Raw genomic sequence first — 19,270 nt, forward strand, 5'->3', positions numbered from 1 at the left:
AAGCAATGATCACACGCACGGCACAGCGGACACACCAGGAACCGCGGTGTTGGCCATCGAATGGCGCTAGCTGCGCAGCATTTGTGCACCGCCGCTGTCAGTGTCAGCCAGTTTGCCGTGGCATACGGAGCTCCATCGCAGTCTTTAACACTGGTAGCATGCCGCGACAGCGTGGACGTGAACCGTATGTGCAGTTGACGGACTTTGAGCGAGGGCGTATAGTAGGCATGCGGGAGGCCGGGTGGACGTACCGCCGAATTGCTCAACACGTGGGGCGTGAGGTCTCCACAGTACATCGATGTTGTCGCCAGTGGTTGGCGGAAGGTGCACATGCCCGTCGACCTGGGACCGGACCGCAGCGACGCACGGATGCACGCCAAGACCGTAGGATCCTACGCAGTGCCGTAGGGGACCGCACCGCCACTTCCCAGCAAATTAGGGACACTGTTGCTCCTGGGGTATCGGCGAGGACCATTCGCAACCGTCTCCATGAAGCTTGGCTATGGTCCCGCACACCGTTAGGCCGTCTTCCGCTCACGCCCCAACATCGTGCAGCCCGCCTCCAGTGGTGTCGCGACAGGCATGAATGGAGGGACGAATGGAGACGTGTCGTCTTCAGCGATGAGAGTCGCTTCTGCCTCGGTGCCAATGATGGTCGTATGCGTGTTTGGCACCGTGCAGGTGAGCGCCACAATCAGGACTGCACACGACCGAGGCACACAGGGCCAACACCCGGCATCATGGTGTGGGGAGCGATCTCCTACACTGGCCGTACACCACTGGTGATCGTCGAGGGGACACTGAATAGTGCACGGTACATCCAAACCGTCATCGAACCCATCGTTCTACCATTCCTAGACCGGCAAGGGAACTTGCTGTTCCAACAGGACAATGTACGTCCGCATGTATCCCGTGCCACCCAACGTGCTCTAGAAGGTGTAAGTCAACTACCCTGGCCAGCAAGATCTCCGGATCTGACCCCCATTGAGCATGTTTGGGACTGGATGAAGCGTCGTCTCACGCGGTCTGCACGTCCAGCACGAACGCTGGTCCAACTGAGGTGCCAGGTGGAAATGGCATGGCAAGCCGTTCCACAGGACTACATCCAGCATCTCTACGATCGTCTCCATGGGAGAATAGCAGCCTGCATTGCTGCGAAAGGTGGATATACACTGTACTAGTGCCGACATTGTGCATGCTCTGTTGCCTGTGTCTATGTGCCTGTGGTTCTGTCAGTGTGATCATGTGATGTATCTGACCCCAGGAATGTGTCAATAAAGTTTCCCCTTCCTGGGACAATGAATTCACGGTGTTCTTAATTCAATTTCCAGGAGTGTATTATAATTCACTATTACCAGTTTCAGCTATTGCCATCTTTAGAGTTATTACAAACAAAAACTGGGTGTAACCAACTAAGTTCAATTTGCTGACACCAATTCTATAAAAGGCCTGGTGCTACATATACCAGCCATACATACCATAAAACATTATGATGCAGGTATCAGCATCAAACGATACATGTAGGTACATAGTAAGTGCTGGAGATGATCAGGATGTGTTTGGTATTTATATAAAATAACTGAGGCCAGCAGAGGGCAGTATAGCTGGGGTATGTGAGTAGCCAGTATCGCAAATGTAATGGTTAAAATGCAGTATGCATAGTGATTAGTTAAAATTACTTCACATGGCTAAATGAGCATTTGACAATAAAACATGTACTAACATACAATATGTGTAATTATATTCATACATAAAATACACATAAAAATTGCAAACAGTAATAATGTGAAACTCGTAGTCTGGCAAAGTGAAACATACGGTTCCCTTCAGTTGAAACTTCCGGGCTGAGAGGCCTTGGTCGATGTATAAAATTTCCACCTAACGTTTCGTCTCCATCTGCGGGAGACATCTTCTGAGGTCGTCCGGCTACTGCCACTGAGGCTCCAGGTACTCTCGCATTTATAGAGCACATAGAGGGCACCACCATTTGTCATGTGATGCCGATGGTATGCCTGTCTTTTGGAAGGCTTCACCATTCTCGATTAAGAGTAATTGATTGTCATTCTTCTGACGCAACGTCGACATCCATATTTTGTCTAACTTTAAAACTTCCTGTTTTCTATTAAAATTGTTATGGTGTTTGTGAATCTCTATTGCTTCTCTGTACATGCACGCATGATAATGGGATGTTCATGATAGAACACTTGTCTCATTAAAGTTAATTTTGTGGTTCCCATCTTGAAAAACATGCTCAACTAAGGCCAATTTTTCGATGTGTCCTAAGTGACAGTTACTTTTTTGTTCAGCTAAGCAGGTGGTTACACTTCTTTTCATTGTTCCAATATATACTTGTCCACAACTACATGGAATTTTGTATACCCCAGGTGTTGCTAGGGGGTATAGGGGTATATATCACAACCCTCTATGTATCGCTCACACAGGAATCATGAGGATAATATTAGAATAATAACCGCATGCACAGAGGCATTTAAACAATCATTCTTCCCATGTTCCATATGTGAATGGAACAGGTACAATGGGTACCCTCTGCCATGCACCTCACAGTGGTTTGTACTGTATAGATGCAGAGGTACATGTAGATTGCCACAAGGTATAGAATGATTTGTCACTCCAAATCCCTTATTTCCAATCATCCACTTGTGAGGGTACAGTGTTCTCACATAGCAATGTATTTGCTGTATGAAGTCCATTGAGTGTGTTGTAGCCATGGCTATGCATATCAGTTAATCTTTGCTTGTTGACAATACATTGTACACCAGTTATTGTTGTGGTGCAAGTTAGTTGTAGATGGGCTCTTGGACAGGATGTAGTGAGCTACGCTTGCATGGTGCATTTGTCGGTACTGCTCAATAGCCGTCTTCAAATCTTTTATAGCTTGTCCACACTGCGATCAGTCACTGCTAAAGTTTTAGAATGCAAGTGATCAGTAGAAAATTGTGGCATGTAGATTGAAATGCTGAATGTTATAAAATGTGTTTATGTTTGCTGAGTGCTTGTATAACTTGTAATTCATGACCCCTTAACAAATGATGTTCTGACTTGAAACAGTCATCATAGTATCCCTGGAGGAATTATTTAATGAGATTAGCTGTACATCAAGTCTGATGGAAAAGTAAGGAGCAACTGCAACCTAATATACCATGCCTGGATTAATACCAACAGGGTTGTTATACATGGAGACCAATGACAAGGATGTCGCATCCGACAACAATCTTTGGATGCGGAGCCTGATTGCCAGTATCTACATATGGTGACTGAATTAGATATTTTTAGCAGCAACTTCCAAGCAATGTTGGACAGGAAAAGAATGATAGACTGAGAATAATCTCATAATTTTGATACAGCATTTACCACAAGAATCATGGAAACAGGTGAACGTTTGATGATTTTGATGAGTTATTATAAGTTGTTGACCATTTAGAGGGGATCAGAGCAAAATTTGACTCATTGTGCTCAACAGTTTCAACAAAATGATGCACCACTGCCAGATAATTACAGACATCAATTGTGGGACTAACAACGTGACAATCAACAACGACGCAATGACACATGAGGAGATATAAATTTGAGAAATTACTAGCATAATAATTACCAAATTCAAAACTATGAGAGGAGAGAAAATGATTTTGGTAGGCATAACCAGCAGACAGTAGATGATGGAAGAGTTCGAGATCATTCGCCACTCAGAGATACGGATGAAAGACGTCAACACCACATGTTAACTCCGTTACACTAGAAGCAGTTTCGGATAAGACCTCCCCCCCAATGTCTGAATGATCTAATGGGTCAAACAGGAGAATACAAATGATTTAAAGTGAAACTGAAGCTATCAGTGCTAAAGTAGTGAGAGACGATACACATGATGTAGATGACCTGTTGAATCCAGTGATTAAACTTCATTTAAGTGGTCAGAAAAATTACAGGAATTTTAGATTTTGGTAGTGATACTACAGCAATCTCTAAAAGTTTGTATAAACAGCTTCATGAAATGAAAAAGATACCTGTCTTCCCTGTCAATAGTGTGCATATCATTACAGCAACTGGGCAAAGAAGTCATGCTGTTACTGGACAGGCATCCATTAGATGCAAGATTTTAGACAGACATTTCAAAGTGGCTGTACTGATTCTTGATTCTTTGAGTGTGGATTGGATTTTTGGCAATGATTTACTGGCAGAAAGAAGACACAAGATTAATTATGAAAGAGGATGTTTAAGTATTTGTGATGGGGATGATGAAATGGAGGTTAATTTCACCAGTTTAGAAAGGAGAACATGTCCACAGGATTAGGAATTAAAGTGATTCAGAAGAAAACAGATGATTGAATTGAAGTGCCAGTATATATGAGAGATAATGTGGTCAGAAAAAAGCAAGAAGTAGTTTAAGATGTCATATCAGAAATTCAGGAGAAAGTAGATGGCTCACTTCCTCTCGAGAAGAATTACAAGAAGTTTGACATATGCATGCCAAAGTACTTTCAAGTAAACCAGAATGTCATATTAAAGTGCAGCCACATGAACCATTTGAAATGAAATCATATTTGATACCAGCAGCTAGAAGAGAGGCTGTAGGAGAGGGGATTAAATGCATGGTGAACAATGACATAATTGAGAGATCAGATAGTGAACATTGTAATTCAATACGTCCAATCATTAAGAAAGATGGAGTCATCAGGCTTGCTCTGGATGCTTGAGTTATGATCAGTTAGTAAGATATTAATGTCAGTGAATTTATGAATAGTTTGATTTATTTGTAAGTGCTATGAAGTGATATCTCGTGTGATGGTTTTTAAACTTAATTTGTTTAGGAATTATTACAATGTGAATGTACTTCAAGTTCACCATTGCTCTTATTTTGAACTGTACTGTGTGCATTTCATGATTACATTTACTTTTGGTTGCAGTGCGATCTGTTAAAGTGAAGTGATCCTGCCACATTTCCTTTCTGTGTTTACAAGGTACTGCAACCTGGTGACACTATGTCACCACTACATCAGAACACGCAGGCTGCTGGCTCAAGGGAAGTAACCAATGTCACAACATGTGACATCCAACAGTTTACAAATTCTCCACCGAGCAGTGCACGGTGACATCCAGCCATGCTACATTACTGCCAAATCCGCTTCTTGAAACTTAGTTAATAGATTAATAGATTTTCTCAGGATAATTGACATCTTTCATCAAGAGTCTGCCGTTTCAGTTCCTTCAGTTCCTCTGTGACACTCTCCCATGGATTAAACAAACCTGTAACTATTTGGGTTGCCCTTCTCTGTATACATTCAATATCCCCTATTAGTCCTATGTGGCATGGATCCCACATGCATGAACAGTATTCTAGGATGTGTTGCACGAGTGATTTGTAAGAAATCTCTTTTGTAGACTGATTTCCCTTTCCCAGTATTCTACCAATAAACCAATGTCTACCACCTGCTTTATCCACAACTGAACCTGTGTTGTCATTCCATTTCGTATCCCTACAAAGTGACGTTTTTTAATTTTGAGAAGTGCACAGTTTTACATTTCAGAACATTTAAAGCAAGTTGCCAATCTCTGCACCATGTTGAAATCTTATCGAAGTGTGACTAAATATTTATACAGCTTCTCTCACACAGTGTTTCATTATATGTAACCGCATCACCCGCAAACAGCCAGATTTTACTGTTAATAATGTCTGCAAGGTCATTAATATATAGCACGAAAAGCAAGGGTCCCAACACACTTCCCTAGAGCATACCTGAATTTGCTTCTACATTTAATGATTACTCTCCATCCAAGATAACATGCTGTGACATTTTTTAATTTCGTGAAGTGCACAGTTTTACATTTCTGAAAATTTAAAGCAAGTTGCCAATCTCTGCACTATGTTGAAATCTTGTCGAAGTGTGACTAAATATTTATACAGCTTCTCACACACAGTGTTTCATTATATGTAACTGCATCACCCGCAAACAGCCAGATTTTACTGTTAATAATGTCTGCAAGGTCATTAATATACAGCACGAAAAGCAAGGGTCCCAACACACTTCCCTAGAGCATACATGAATTTTCTTCTACATTTAATGATTACTCTCCATCCAAGATAACATGCTGTGTCCTCCCTACCAAAAAGTCCTGAATCCAGTCACAAATTTCACATGATACCCCATATGATCGTACTTTTGGCTATAATCATAGGTGTGATACTGAGTCAAATGCTTTTCAGAAATCAAGGAACACTGCATCTACCTGGTTGCCTTGATCCAGGGCTTTCAGTATGTCATCTGAGAAAAGTGCAAATTTGGTTTCACACAGTAGATGTTTTCTAAAACCGTGTTGGTTGGCATGGAAAGCAAGAGTCCAAACATACTTTCCTGGAGCACACCCAATGTTGCTTCTACATCTGACAATGACTGTCCATCCAAGATACATACTGTGTCCTCTCTACCAAAAAGTCCTCGATACAGTCACAAATTTCACTTTGCACCCCATACGATCATACTTTTGGCAGTAAGTGTAGGTGCAGTACAGAGTCAAATGCTTTCAGAAATCAAGAAACACTCCATCTACCTTCGATCCAAAGCTTTCAGTACATCATCTGAAAAAAGTGCAAGTCGGGTTTGATGTGATTGACATTTTTGAAAATCGTGCTGGTTGGCATTGAAGAGGTCATTCTTTTCAAGATACCTCTTTATGTTGGAGCTCGGAATATGTTCTAAGATTCTACAACAAATTGATGTCAAAGATTCAGGGTGGTAGTTTTGTGAATCACTTCCACTACCCCTCTTGTAGACCGGTGTGACCTGTGCCTTTTTCCAAGAACTGGGCACGGTTTTTCTGTTTGAGGGATCTACGATAGAATATAGTGAGAAGAGGGGCTAACTCGGCTGAAAAATCAGTACGGAATCTGACAGGGATTCTATCAGGGCCTGGAGCTCTGTTCAGTTTTGACGATTTCAGCTGTTTCTCAACACCACTGACACTAACACTTATTTCATTCATCTCTTCAATGGTACAAGGATTAAATTGGGCAATTATCATGGGTTTTCCATTGTAAAAGAACATTTGCAAATGGAGTTAAGCATTTCAGGTTTTGCTTTGCTTCCCTCAATTTCAGTTCCCATCTCATTTGCTAGGAGTTTGACGCTAACTTCGGTGCCACTAACATCCTTTACGTATGACCAGATCTGACAAGCACAGTCCAACGGGAGGTTTTGGGATTGGCAGATGCCTGGAGAATATTACCTGTCATTGTGGGTAGTGCCAGCAGTAAAATACAGAGGAGGTGGTGTTTCAGTATAGGAGTGTTTTTCTTTCTTAGTGTTTAGTCCCCGTATTGCATTTAAGATAACACAAAAGGTGCTCAATTATGAACTCATTTTGCAGCTTTATGTATTGCGTACAGCAGAGGAATAGTTCAAAAATGATTATTGATTGTATCAGCATGACAGTGCACCCTGTTGTAAATCAGTTTCAGTGGTATGCCTGCCTTGATCCTGATCTGACCCAATGGAACACCCTTGGGATGAATAAGAAAAATGATTTCACTTCAACCCCAGTGTCCAACATCCCTCCCTTCTATGGTTTAAGGTCTTGAGGGTAAATGGGCTGCCATTCCCCCACAGAAATTTAGATATCTTATTCAAAGTGTCCTCAGCAGAGTTCAAGGTGTCATAAAAGTAAAGGATGGAACACATCACATTTCAGTGTCAAATAATAGGTGTCTGGAAACCTTTGCTCAGATAGTATACATCATGAAATGGTTTAAGATAAGATTAAGTTTTATGCAATTAAAGGTGTTACAATCAATTTACACAAGATCTGTCATTTAGCAAAGTCACTCTGTAGTAAGAGCATTTCAGATTTACATGAAATGCTCAGCTGACCAAATTTATGTGTTCCAGTACAGTCCCCCCTCTGTCCTGTATGCAGCATGCAGTAGCCTGAACATTTTGAATGTTTGTGTGGTGCCTCTGAAGCCAGACTGTCAACTCGTTTCAGGCCGTGCAGATGCTGTGGGTCAATCTGATCATGGACACATTAGCGTCACTGGCACTCGCCACAGATATTCCCACTGTGGAGCTCCTCAAAAGGAAGCCTTACGGGCGCACGAAGCCTCTCATTTCCCGGCGTATGATGAAACAGATTGAATCCCAAGTGGTGTACCAGCTTTCAGTAACTCTTGCACTCCTTTTTGTAGGTAAGCAATCCATCTGTCTCTTGAAGCACTCTGTACTGCTTGTAGAGACTGTACCAGATGTCAAATTTCGTATCTTAAGTGTTTTGTAAGTTGTACTGTTTGTAAAAGTACTCCTTGAGTAGTTTTTTAGTAGAGTCTCGTAGTACACAAAGTAGATTAGTAATCTGAAGTCTTTCCTGTAGTTACTTTCATTCTGAATTTTCAGTCTTTTGACCAGCTTGATGATTCACTGCATCTTTTGGCTCAACTTGAGCTTTTGATACTGCTCGTCGACACTGAGTTGTGATATAGTGGTGTTGTGCTGAGTGACATCGTAATGTACGTAGTGTCACTTTGTTTCATGTGGGGCTGTTAGTAGTGTTGGCTGTTGAAGGTATTGTGAATTGTGGTGGTGTTAACACATTATTAAATATAAAAGTTTAATGCATTAAACAGAAGGTGATAAGCTTGCATTCCTGATCATTCAGATTCTAAATATTATCTTTGGTTGTCCTAGTAATGAACGTAAACAGTAAATACAATGAATGTGAACTTGAGAGTTCTTATGAATAGATCATCTTTTAACACTTTTTCTCAAATGTTAGTAAATGTGTAATGTAATAAAGTCAATATTACTTGGTCAGTAATAATATTGATATCACTGAAATAAGAAAAACTTGAGTTTTAACAATGACAAAACATGTATATTTGTAGAAGTTCAACTACAAATGAAAACTGAATCCTTTAATTTTAAATGTAAGGAAATCAATATTAATAACTGAAAATAATGGACCAAAGTATACCAGAATTAGTTTAGTTGGGGTTGGAGAACACAGTCCAGAGCAAAAGAATGAAGTAAATCTCCACCATGTGGGCCACCTTGGTGTGTACCATCTCACATCTAAGTTATATCAAGTGTAATTAATTACCAAAATTTTGGCTTTCAGTATTGATTGGGGTTTTCAGTTGAGCTACATAGGTCTAAGTGATATTTATCTTAAATGTTTGATACTTCATTGCATCATGTTCATCTGCTTCTATTGATTTGTGTATTTTCAGGATTTTTTGATTGTTATTTTGGATTTTAGTTTGTCCCCATTCAAAACCTCCAAGTTTCCACTATTGTCATGTTAGGTTCAATATTAGTTATATAGAATTTGTAAAATTATGTAATTGACTATTATATTTAAAAAACAAATATGATGTAACTTACCAAACGAAAGCACTGGCATGTTGATAGACACACAAATAAACACAAACATACACACAAAATTCAAGCTTTCGCAACCAACGGTTGCTTCATCAGGAAAGAGGGATGGAGAGGGAAAGACGAAAGGATGTGGGTTTTAAGCGAGAGGGTAAGGGGTCATTCCAATCCCGGGAGCGGAAAGACTTATCTTAGGGGGAAAAAAGGACCGGTATACACTCACACACACACACATATCCATCCGCACATGCACAGACACAAGCAGACATTTGTAAAGGCAAAGAGTTTGGGCAGAGATGTCAGTCGAGGCGGAAGTATAGAGGCAAAGATGTTGTCGAATGACAGCTGAGGTATGAGCGGCGGCAACTTGAAATTAGCGGAGGTTGAGGCCTGGTGGGTAACAGGGATATACTGAAGGGCAAGTTACCATCCCCGGAGTTCTGACAGGTTGGTGTTAGTGGGAAGTATCCAGATAACCCGGACAGTGTAAAACTGTGCCGAGATGTGCTGGCCGTGCACCGAGGCATGTTTAGCCACAGGGTGATCTTCATTACCAACAAACACTGTCTGCCTGTGTCCATTCATGCGAATGGACAGTTTGTTGCTGGTCATTCCCACATAGAAAGCTTCACAGTGTAGGCAGGTCAGTTGGTAAATCACGTGGGTGCTTTCACACGTGGCTCTGCCTTTGATCGTTTACACCTTCTGGGTTACAGGACTGGAATAGGTGGTGGTGGGAGGGTGCACGGGACGGGTTTTACACCGGGGGCAGTTACAAGGGTAGGAGCCAGAGGGTAGGGAAGATGGTTTGGGGATTTCATAGGGATGAACCAAGAGGTTACGAAGGTTAGGTGGACGGCGGAAAGACACTCTTGGTGGAGTGGAGAGGATTTCGTGAAGGATGGATCTCATTTCAGGGCAGGATTTGAGGAAGTCGTATCCCTGCTGGAGAGACACATTCAGAGTATGATCCAGTCCCGGAAAGTATCCTGTCACAAGTGGGGCACTTTTGGGGTTCTTCTGTGGGAGGTTCTGGGTTTGAGGAGATGAGGAAGTGGCTCTGGTAATTTGCTTCTGTACCAGGTCGGGAGGGTAGTTGTGGGATGCGAAAGCTGTTTTCAGGTTGTTGGTGTAATTGTTCAGGGATTCCGGACTGGAGCAGATTCGTTTGCCACAAAGACCTAGGCTGTAGGGAAGGGACCATTTGATGTGGAATGGGTGGCAGCTGTCATATTTTTATGCCATGCAAACTTGTGATTATGCTGTCTGGTTGCCATTTTGATTTTGTGTTTGTTTTGCTTCTTGGGGTTCACGATGACATTGTCGCTCAAAGTCAGTGGTTGGTATCAAAGTGTTCAGTTTGTTCTATCTTTTACTATTCTTGTACTAATCTCCTCATCTCATTATAACTGGCATACACAACATCTTCTGCAATGAACCTTTCACATCTTACTCTTTATCCTTAACTACCATCTGCCCTTATATTGCCCATTCCAGTACCAAGTTATCTTATTCCTAGGTACAGTAACAGACATTGTAAAGCTACCGATCTTTTACTTTGTATCTTCGTCATCATGCATCTCCTTCAGCTATATAGTAGGTTTGTTCAAGGTAAATAAAGATATAGATGACACAACATTATACTTCTCTCACTTGCACATATTGCCTTAACTCTCCAATGGACAGCTTGTATGTGGTAATTTTAACAGTTATACCACAGACAGCATTTCAATAACATAACCTTAACAGAGTTTTTCGTATGGTAACACAGATAATGAGCACAGTAACTTTACACTATAATTACTAAACACTGACTGACTAATAACATATTGTGACATAGATGTTCACATTTTGGCTATGTGGTGTGGACCCACTGTGGTTTTGTGCACAATACTTATTTACAGATGTGTATAGTACAGAAAATTACAAATTGCTAAAATACTGACCTACTCCATTTTAAATATAACATTAGTACTATTTTATTGAGGAGTAGTTGAATGTGTCCAAAGAGTCCAAGTTTTGATAAAGGGAAATTTCCTAATTTAAGTAGTTAATGAATTAACAAGTTATTTTTCTAAAAACATATATTGTTGGGAACAGAACTGTCTCCATCGGTAAAATTCTTCCATAGCTTCCTTTCTTTGGCTTTGGCTATTCTTTTTAGCATAAGGATCATACTGAAGGTTGTGAGCTGTTGCAGTTTCAGCAAAGTAATAACACTGACTGTACTGTTGTCACCCACAGATTTTACACTGTGTGTTGAAATATTGTGGTTGGATTCACTTCTGCCAGGTGAACTCATGCTGTATGTACAAAACAGATAACACCAGTGTTTCATTTTGACAGTGTGCTGCCTCTGAACATTAAGCAGAAACAGAATGAACTATCCGAACAAACTGACTTCCTCTGTACAAGTGTGCTGGTGCATCTCACTGACAGGAATGTCGTGCAGAAAATTAGTTTTCTGAGTTTGAAAGGTAACAGCTTTGCAATGATCTGTGCTGGGTGGATAGAAGTGTACACCAGCAATACACCATCATATGGTTCAGTGGTTAGGTTTTGCAAGCATTTCCTCTGGAGCCAAATGTGTCTGAATGACAAAAAATAAAGTGACAGACGATCTTTCTGTAAGAAAATGGGAATCGTGAGAGAACTAGCATAACACAATCTAGACAATAGTGAAAAAAGTGAAAATCAGTCACAGATCAGTTTTCAACATGTGGCACAGCATTTTGAATTTGACAAAGGATACCACCCACTGCATTCAGCGACTTCTTGTGTCCATACGAATCACATGCCAGACCTAGGTGGCAGTGAAAATTCTGTGGCTTGGTTCTAAAAGGGCCAGTGTCAATATTTGTCAAAACTGGTTTTATTGGTGTACAGCATATAGTTTCATGTGCTCTTCATAATGTTAAAATGGCCAATGTCTAAGCCACATCAGGTGAGAGATACTGGAGTTTTAAGATGTAAGCCCAAAAGTGTTTTATCAAGTTTTCAATCAGCATAAAAGGGTCAGTCTTGGCTTTGGCCCTCCCTCCTATTTTACATTTGTTGTAAGAAGGGCCAATGTCGGCATTGGTCTTTTTTGGCTGACAGATGTTTTAAACAGTTGAAACATTGCTGTGACATTGGACTTAAATCTGGTGGGAATACACAATAATAATAGTTGTTCCTTTAACAATTCCCCTAAACACTGTTAGTGAGGAGTCTAGACAGTCTTGGTGGGCACAAACATTGTGTTTCAGTGAGGCGATATGGAAGAGCTTGAGGAACAAACTGCACCTGAATTATCACCACTGAAGTAGTCACTTTGCCTTGAAGATAAGTGTACTAAAATAAACTGGTATCAGGAGCATTTATCCCTAATTTTCCCAACAGAAGACCATAAATCAACTGTTATCTCTACTTAATGCCAATCTAAAACATTATCAACCACCTATTAAATTTATTTCATCTTTATTTTCTTTAAGGTCATCCCAGTACTAGTACAGAAGGAAATGTATACTCATCATTCTTGGCAGATGTGATTTCAAGTTCTGATGAAGATGCATTTGAAGATTCTGATGAATATGTTCCAAGTGGTGGCCAAAATAGTGATGAAAGAAATGACAGAGGCAATATAGCTGTATGAAAGACAGTTAAAAGATCTTCAAGGATTGAAGAAATTGATCTAATTCAATAGCAGCTGGGCAGTGGAACAACAAAGTTCAGTGGAAGGGGGAGGAAGAAATGTGATCCACAGGATTCATCCAGAATAAGAAAGTGAAACAAAAAATTAGGGGAGAAAAATCAGAGGAAAGAATTTAAAACTGGAGGAAAGGAATATGTGATGTCGAAAGGAAACGTTATACCTGCTAAAGTTCTGAAATCATTATGCAAGTGCAGGAAAAATTGCGGAGGAAAAGTAAATGATGATAAAAGAGAGAAAATGTTCATAGAATATTACAAATTAACGCCAGAAGCTCAAAATCAGTTCATAGCTAATCATGTGTCTGAGGAAAAGAATCATGTGAAGCATTTAAGGAACAAACCTAAAAGAACTGCAAGCAGGTGAAGATATTCCAGAAAGTACTTCCTTTACAGTCCTTCTTTGCAGACTAAGATAGAAGTATGTCAGAATATGTTCCTTAGTACATTTTCTTGAACACAAAAGAAGATAAGAATAATTGTGGAGAAGAGACGGGGCTCTGAAGCAGGAGTGTGCTCTGAAGATGGACGTGGTAAACTTTCTAATCATCCAAAAGTTCAATTTGGCAACATTGATTTAATAAAGGAACACATTAACATGTTTCCTTCCTATGAAAGCCATTATTTTCAACCACATTCTTCTAAAAACTGTGTAACTCCGGACTTGAGTATTTCAGCAATGTTCTGGCTCTATCAAGAATTTTGCAGAACCAAAGATATGAAGCCAAAAAGTGAAGCGTGTTAGCAAAGAGTTTTTGTGACCTGTTTCAACCTTAGCTTCCACAACCCATAGACTGACACTTGTGCAAAATATGTCAAATACATAATTTTACTCATGAATTGTACTGATGATGCTGAACATTGTAAGGTTGAAGTGGAACGACAGCAATATTTGGATTTAGCCCAGACTGCTTATGATCAGAAAGACAGTGATAAAAAGAAAGATGAGCAGCATTCCAGCATAGTAACCCTGACCTTTGATTTGCAGAAATGTCTACCCACCCCTTTTCTATGCTGTGGTGTGGCATTTTACAAAAGACAACTTTGGACCTTCAACTTGACCATCTATGTAAAGAGACATAAATAATGTTCTCCAGTATGTTACATTTGGAATGAAACAGTGGCAAGAAGAGGTGGCCAAGAAATAGCTTCTTATCTATATGATTATTTGAAGAAACTCACCAATGAAATTGTTGAGGTACACTTGTAGATTGATTCGTGTACAAGACGAAACAGAAATATTTTTATTACCATCATGTTTCTGAGAGTAGCAGAAGAATCCATTATTCAGGGAAGACATTTGGAAATCAACCACAACTTTCTTGAAGCTGGACATACTCACTTGGAAGCTGACTCAATTCATGCAGCCACTGAGGAGACAAAGAAAACAACAACTGTTGAAGTACAACTGCCAAGAGACTGGGCCAAATTAATACGCATAGTTCCCCAAAAGTCACCCATAACTGCAATAGAGCTGGAACAAAAGGCCTTCTATGACTTTAAAGACTTGATAAGAAGTCACTATCTGCACAAGAAAATTAACACAAAAGGGAATCATATTGTTTTGAATAAGATAAAATGGATGAAGTACCATTCAGGTATGCCAGTAATTGTCTCCTACAAACACAGTTACGCCTCAGAAGAACCATTCAAGATGATAGAAATGAACAGAAAGAAAACTCGATGCTTGTCTATGCCGAAACTTGCACCTATTTGTGATGCCACCATAAGCATTTCAGAAAAGAAATTAAAGGGCTTAAGGGGTCTCCTTCCATACATCAGTGTAAGCAGTCATCCATTCTACATGCAGTTCATCAATCACCTGAGAGCCAATGCAGTCAGATGAAAGAGATAAACAGATATCTTACAAAGGGGAGAATGAGGATGGTGATGATGACAGAAACGAGGGATATATTTTTCTCTCCCCTTATACAGTATCAACCATAGTGTATGCAAATTATTGGTCTGATATTAAGAAATGTGAATAAACAGTTTTTACCCTGATTACAAGATCAAACAGTGTTTTCATTATTTATGGTGATAAAATGTGATTTTTGGAAAATGTAACAGTTGCTATCAGTTATTAAATTCTTGAGGAATGAATAAAGTGATTAAATTAATGAGTACAATGCAATATTTATCTTAAAATTACCTGTTTCTGGTTATTCAGTGTACCTGACCCTGATGTCCAAAAGGCCAATGTCAAATAATTTAAGAGAGTTCATGGTGACAAACTGCCTATTGGCATCTGTCTCGGGTTCTTCTGCCGATGTTCATCCAGTGATTTTACTGACATTTCACCAGCATGAGTGGCTGGCATCGTCAAAGCTTCATTCTCCATTGCCAGTGGTGAACTGGAGCCAAGCTCACGGCTGCAGACTATATGTACCTGGCGCACCAATGTCCGAGGGCTTCTCCGCAGTCATTTCCGGTGCAGTTTTCATCTTGCTACCTGCGACAGTCGTTCACTGCAGTACAGGAAGCCAGGATCCATTTACCTTAAGGCTTTCCTCTTTCTTGCTGAAACTGTTCGCATGCTTTTGTATTTCTACCGCTTCTCTGAACAAGGGCATGTGATAGTGCATCTCTACAGCCAGAACTTCCGTGTCGGTGAATTTGATTACGTGGTAAGGCTCACTCAGTGTGTGCTCTGCCATGGCTGATTTCTCCACCTGCCCCAACCTGCATTGTCGGTTATGCTCTTTAATACTGATATTAATTGATTGTCCAGTTATTCCGACATAGACTTTTCCACATGTGCACGGTGTACGGTATATTCCCGACATTGCAAGTGGGTCTCTTTTCTCGTTTTCCAATCGAAGATACTCTTTGATCTTCCTTGTCGGTTTGAAAATCGTCTTTACACCATGTTTACACAATATACGGCCAATTCTGTCCATCACTCTGGGAATGTATGGCAGAAAGGCTGTACCCGACATTTCTTTTTCTGATTCCTTACTTCGCCGAGTGTTTGGCTCTGTTACACTTCTAATATAATTTGTGGAGTACCCATTGCTCCTCAGAACACTTTTCAGGTGATGCATTTCTCGTCTGAGGTGCTGTGGCATACATATTTGTCCTGTTTGCATTATGAGTGTATTAATCATGCCTCCTTTCTGGCTCGGGTGGTGGTTTGATAATTTGTGCAGGTATCAGTCCATGTGTGTCAGTTTTCGATACACGCTGTGTCCCAGGTTTTCGCCGTCCCTTGTGACCAGCACATCTAGAAATGGCAGTTTCTTGTCCTCTTCTACTTCCATGGTAAATTTTATGTTGGCATGGAGGCTGTTCAAGTGTCTTAGGAAGTCACCGAGCTGTTCTTCACCATGGCTCCACACCACAAAAGTATCATCAATGTATCTGTACCACACCTTAGGTTTGCAGTCACCAAGTCCAGTGCCTGTGCTTCGAATTGTTCCATGAAAAAGTTGGCCACCACTGGACTAAGAGGACTACCCATGGCGACGCCTTCCAGCTGTTCATAGGAATCGCCATTCCACGTGAAAAAGCTCTTGGTGAGACATGCATGGAAGAGCTTTTTGATGTCTTGTGGGAAAATGGAACTAATGTGCTCCAGAGCATCACTGAGTGGCACTTTTGTAAACAACAAAACAACATCAAAGCTCACCAGGATGTCGTTTGGTGCAAGTTTCAGTTTCTTCAGCTTCTCAATGAAATTTCCTGAGTCCTTTATGTATGTGTCGGTCTTTCCCACATGTGGCTGGAGCAGAGGGGCCAAATGTTTTGCTAGTTTATATGTCGGTGAGCCAGGAGCGCTAACAATCGGTCTCAGTGGAACGTTGTTCTTATGGATCTTGGGTAATCCATACAGCCTTTTAGAACCAAGCCACAGAATTTTCCAACTTTATCAGGCAAATCCAGGTTACTTCTTTTTCAGCCTAATCGACATGGGTGAGTGCTGCACGTATCACAGTGATGCCAAGACAGAGAAGCAAAGTGACCACTGAAAACATATGCTTTAACCACGATCAAAAAAAGGGAAAGACTCACCATGTTGAGCAACACAATTTTTGGAACTGCCACTATTTGGTGGTAACAGATATAACTACAAGGGAAAAACTATCACAAGAGGATAGTACTGCACCCCAGAAAAGTTCATTACATGAATTAGTCCAGTCAAATAGCAGATATACCTTGCAAAAGGTGGGGTAGAAGAGTTTATTTTTTCAACTCGTTCATATGGTTGGAAAGTTTAGAAAACCGAGTTTTGCCAACAAAATTTCGCTTGGGAAAACTTTATGCAGTCCAAAAACTTGGAAAATGTCGGCCTTTTTTCAGTTTTTTCAAAATATCTCAGTTTTTTTCCTCATATGGCTTTAATGTCTATTTTCTTTTTTAAAGAGCACAAAATTCTCTACAAATTTGATTCTTGCCATTTTTTCTACTCCCAATATCTAAGACACTACAGCGCCTCAAAAAATACCAATTTTTCAAATTTTGAGCATAGTGGCAAGATACCTTATTTTTGAACACTATTTCTTCAGTTTCTATTTGTGTAGTATAAACACATTACACATCATGTTATATGTTGAAATTTACCACCTCACTTTCAGGTATTCAATTTCTCTGTATGCAACATGAGGATTGCTGGGCACCCAACTAACGTGATTCTTACATCACTACCTGAAGTTCACTATGGGCCACCTCAGCCCTGGTATTTGTAAAACTATAAATATAAAAATACATCATTAAGAGACACACACACACACACACACACACACACACACACACACACACACACACATGCACACGAAATAAATTGTCTCAGGAAACTGAACTATTATTAGCTGCAATAGGCAACCTAATTAGGTAGGTAATTATTCTTGTGTATGAAAACCACACAGTTGACATTAAAAATAAGCAGCTTTATTACAATTAAAATGCATTGTCAGTTACTAAAAAATGTTGACAGTTCTGGGTGCGTAATACTTGTAATATTGCACTTTAGCGCACTTGAGACAGATATGAGCATCACTTCCAATGTTTTGATGAGCCAGGTTCCTCAGTGTCACCAGAAATACCTTGAGTTACAGATTCAGGGTCTGTACATACAGTTGATCCCAGATTGATGTCTTCTTTAAACAGTGAGTCAGCCTCAGCAAGTTCGTTGATTTCGTCAGTGGTTTCCTCAACATCCTCCATAACATCTTTTTCACTGTCTTCATATAAAAATTTTGGCACGTTTTCACAGTTGACCCCAATGCATTTCTTGCAAATTGAAGAACATTTCAAACCCACTTTTCTGCAGGAGCATGCTCCGCCACAGTTCAGCTTGCATGAGCATGAAACAATGTGAAGAAGTGCTTCAGGTGATTGATCTTGACTCATTATAACGGGTATTGGACTGTGGTCGCTGTGATTCCAGCCCCATTTCTCAGGAGGTTTCCAGTTTCCCATCCAAATTTGGATTTGTTGGTAAGTCCGCAATGAATGATGTTGTGCAGCATCTTGTGTAGGTGGCAACTTTGCAAGATTCAGTTTGCTTTTTGTGGCAGACTTGGCAAATAACTGGTACCACAAATGGTCTAGTGTGTGGGAACTGCTGACACCTCCACTATACAATGCGATAGTAACCTGTTCTCCTGCTGTTATTATTTCTTCACGGGTAGCATGTGGTTTATTGAACGTGCAAAGCGCTGAGGTTAGGTGTTCATTTTTCGCAACAATATTGCAGCACTTAATTTTTCCTTGACCAAAAAAAAGCAGATGTTGAATCACATCCACTAAAGGCATGAATGAACAGAATATATTCACTGTCAAACTTGTAAGATGCAGTGGAAAACCACTTGTCTTCTGCATTTCCTCGTCCTGGCTTTAAGAAAAATAAGTTTTCAATGCTTTGCCCCAAACTGGTCATGAGCACAAGGAAGGTCAACATCTTCTCCTACAATGACAACACTTCTAAAATCTTTGGTTCTTGAAATGGTGGATATTACAATCATAACATCAGCATCTTCTTGTGCCTGGTGCACTTCAATGCTGCTCTCCAGAAATTCCTTTTTAAGAAGTGTGATCAAACACATCTTGTTTCGTTCATTGTACAAGAACTTATCCTTAGGGACTTGGTTCACCATCTCTGATTCAACCACAACATCAACCAAAGAATGTTTTTTGGACCTACGAATCCTCTCAGCACTCTTTGTGCTACATTTGTCTCCCTCACATGGATACCCATCAAA

General features: G+C 40.4%; 1 protein-coding gene across 1 annotated transcript in view; it reads left to right on the forward strand.

The window, feature by feature from the left end:
• Positions 1–19,270, forward strand: part of LOC126213343 (plasma membrane calcium-transporting ATPase 3-like) — a 548,976-nt gene that overhangs the window by 425,184 nt on the left and 104,522 nt on the right. Inside the window, exon 18 of the mRNA XM_049941041.1 lies at positions 7,996–8,194. Within this exon, the coding sequence (XP_049796998.1) occupies positions 7,996–8,194 (199 nt within the window). The remainder of the gene's footprint in view (positions 1–7,995; positions 8,195–19,270) is intronic.

This window comes from Schistocerca nitens, chromosome 11, assembly GCF_023898315.1.
Source record: "Schistocerca nitens isolate TAMUIC-IGC-003100 chromosome 11, iqSchNite1.1, whole genome shotgun sequence".
NCBI classification, from domain to species: domain Eukaryota; kingdom Metazoa; phylum Arthropoda; class Insecta; order Orthoptera; family Acrididae; genus Schistocerca; species Schistocerca nitens.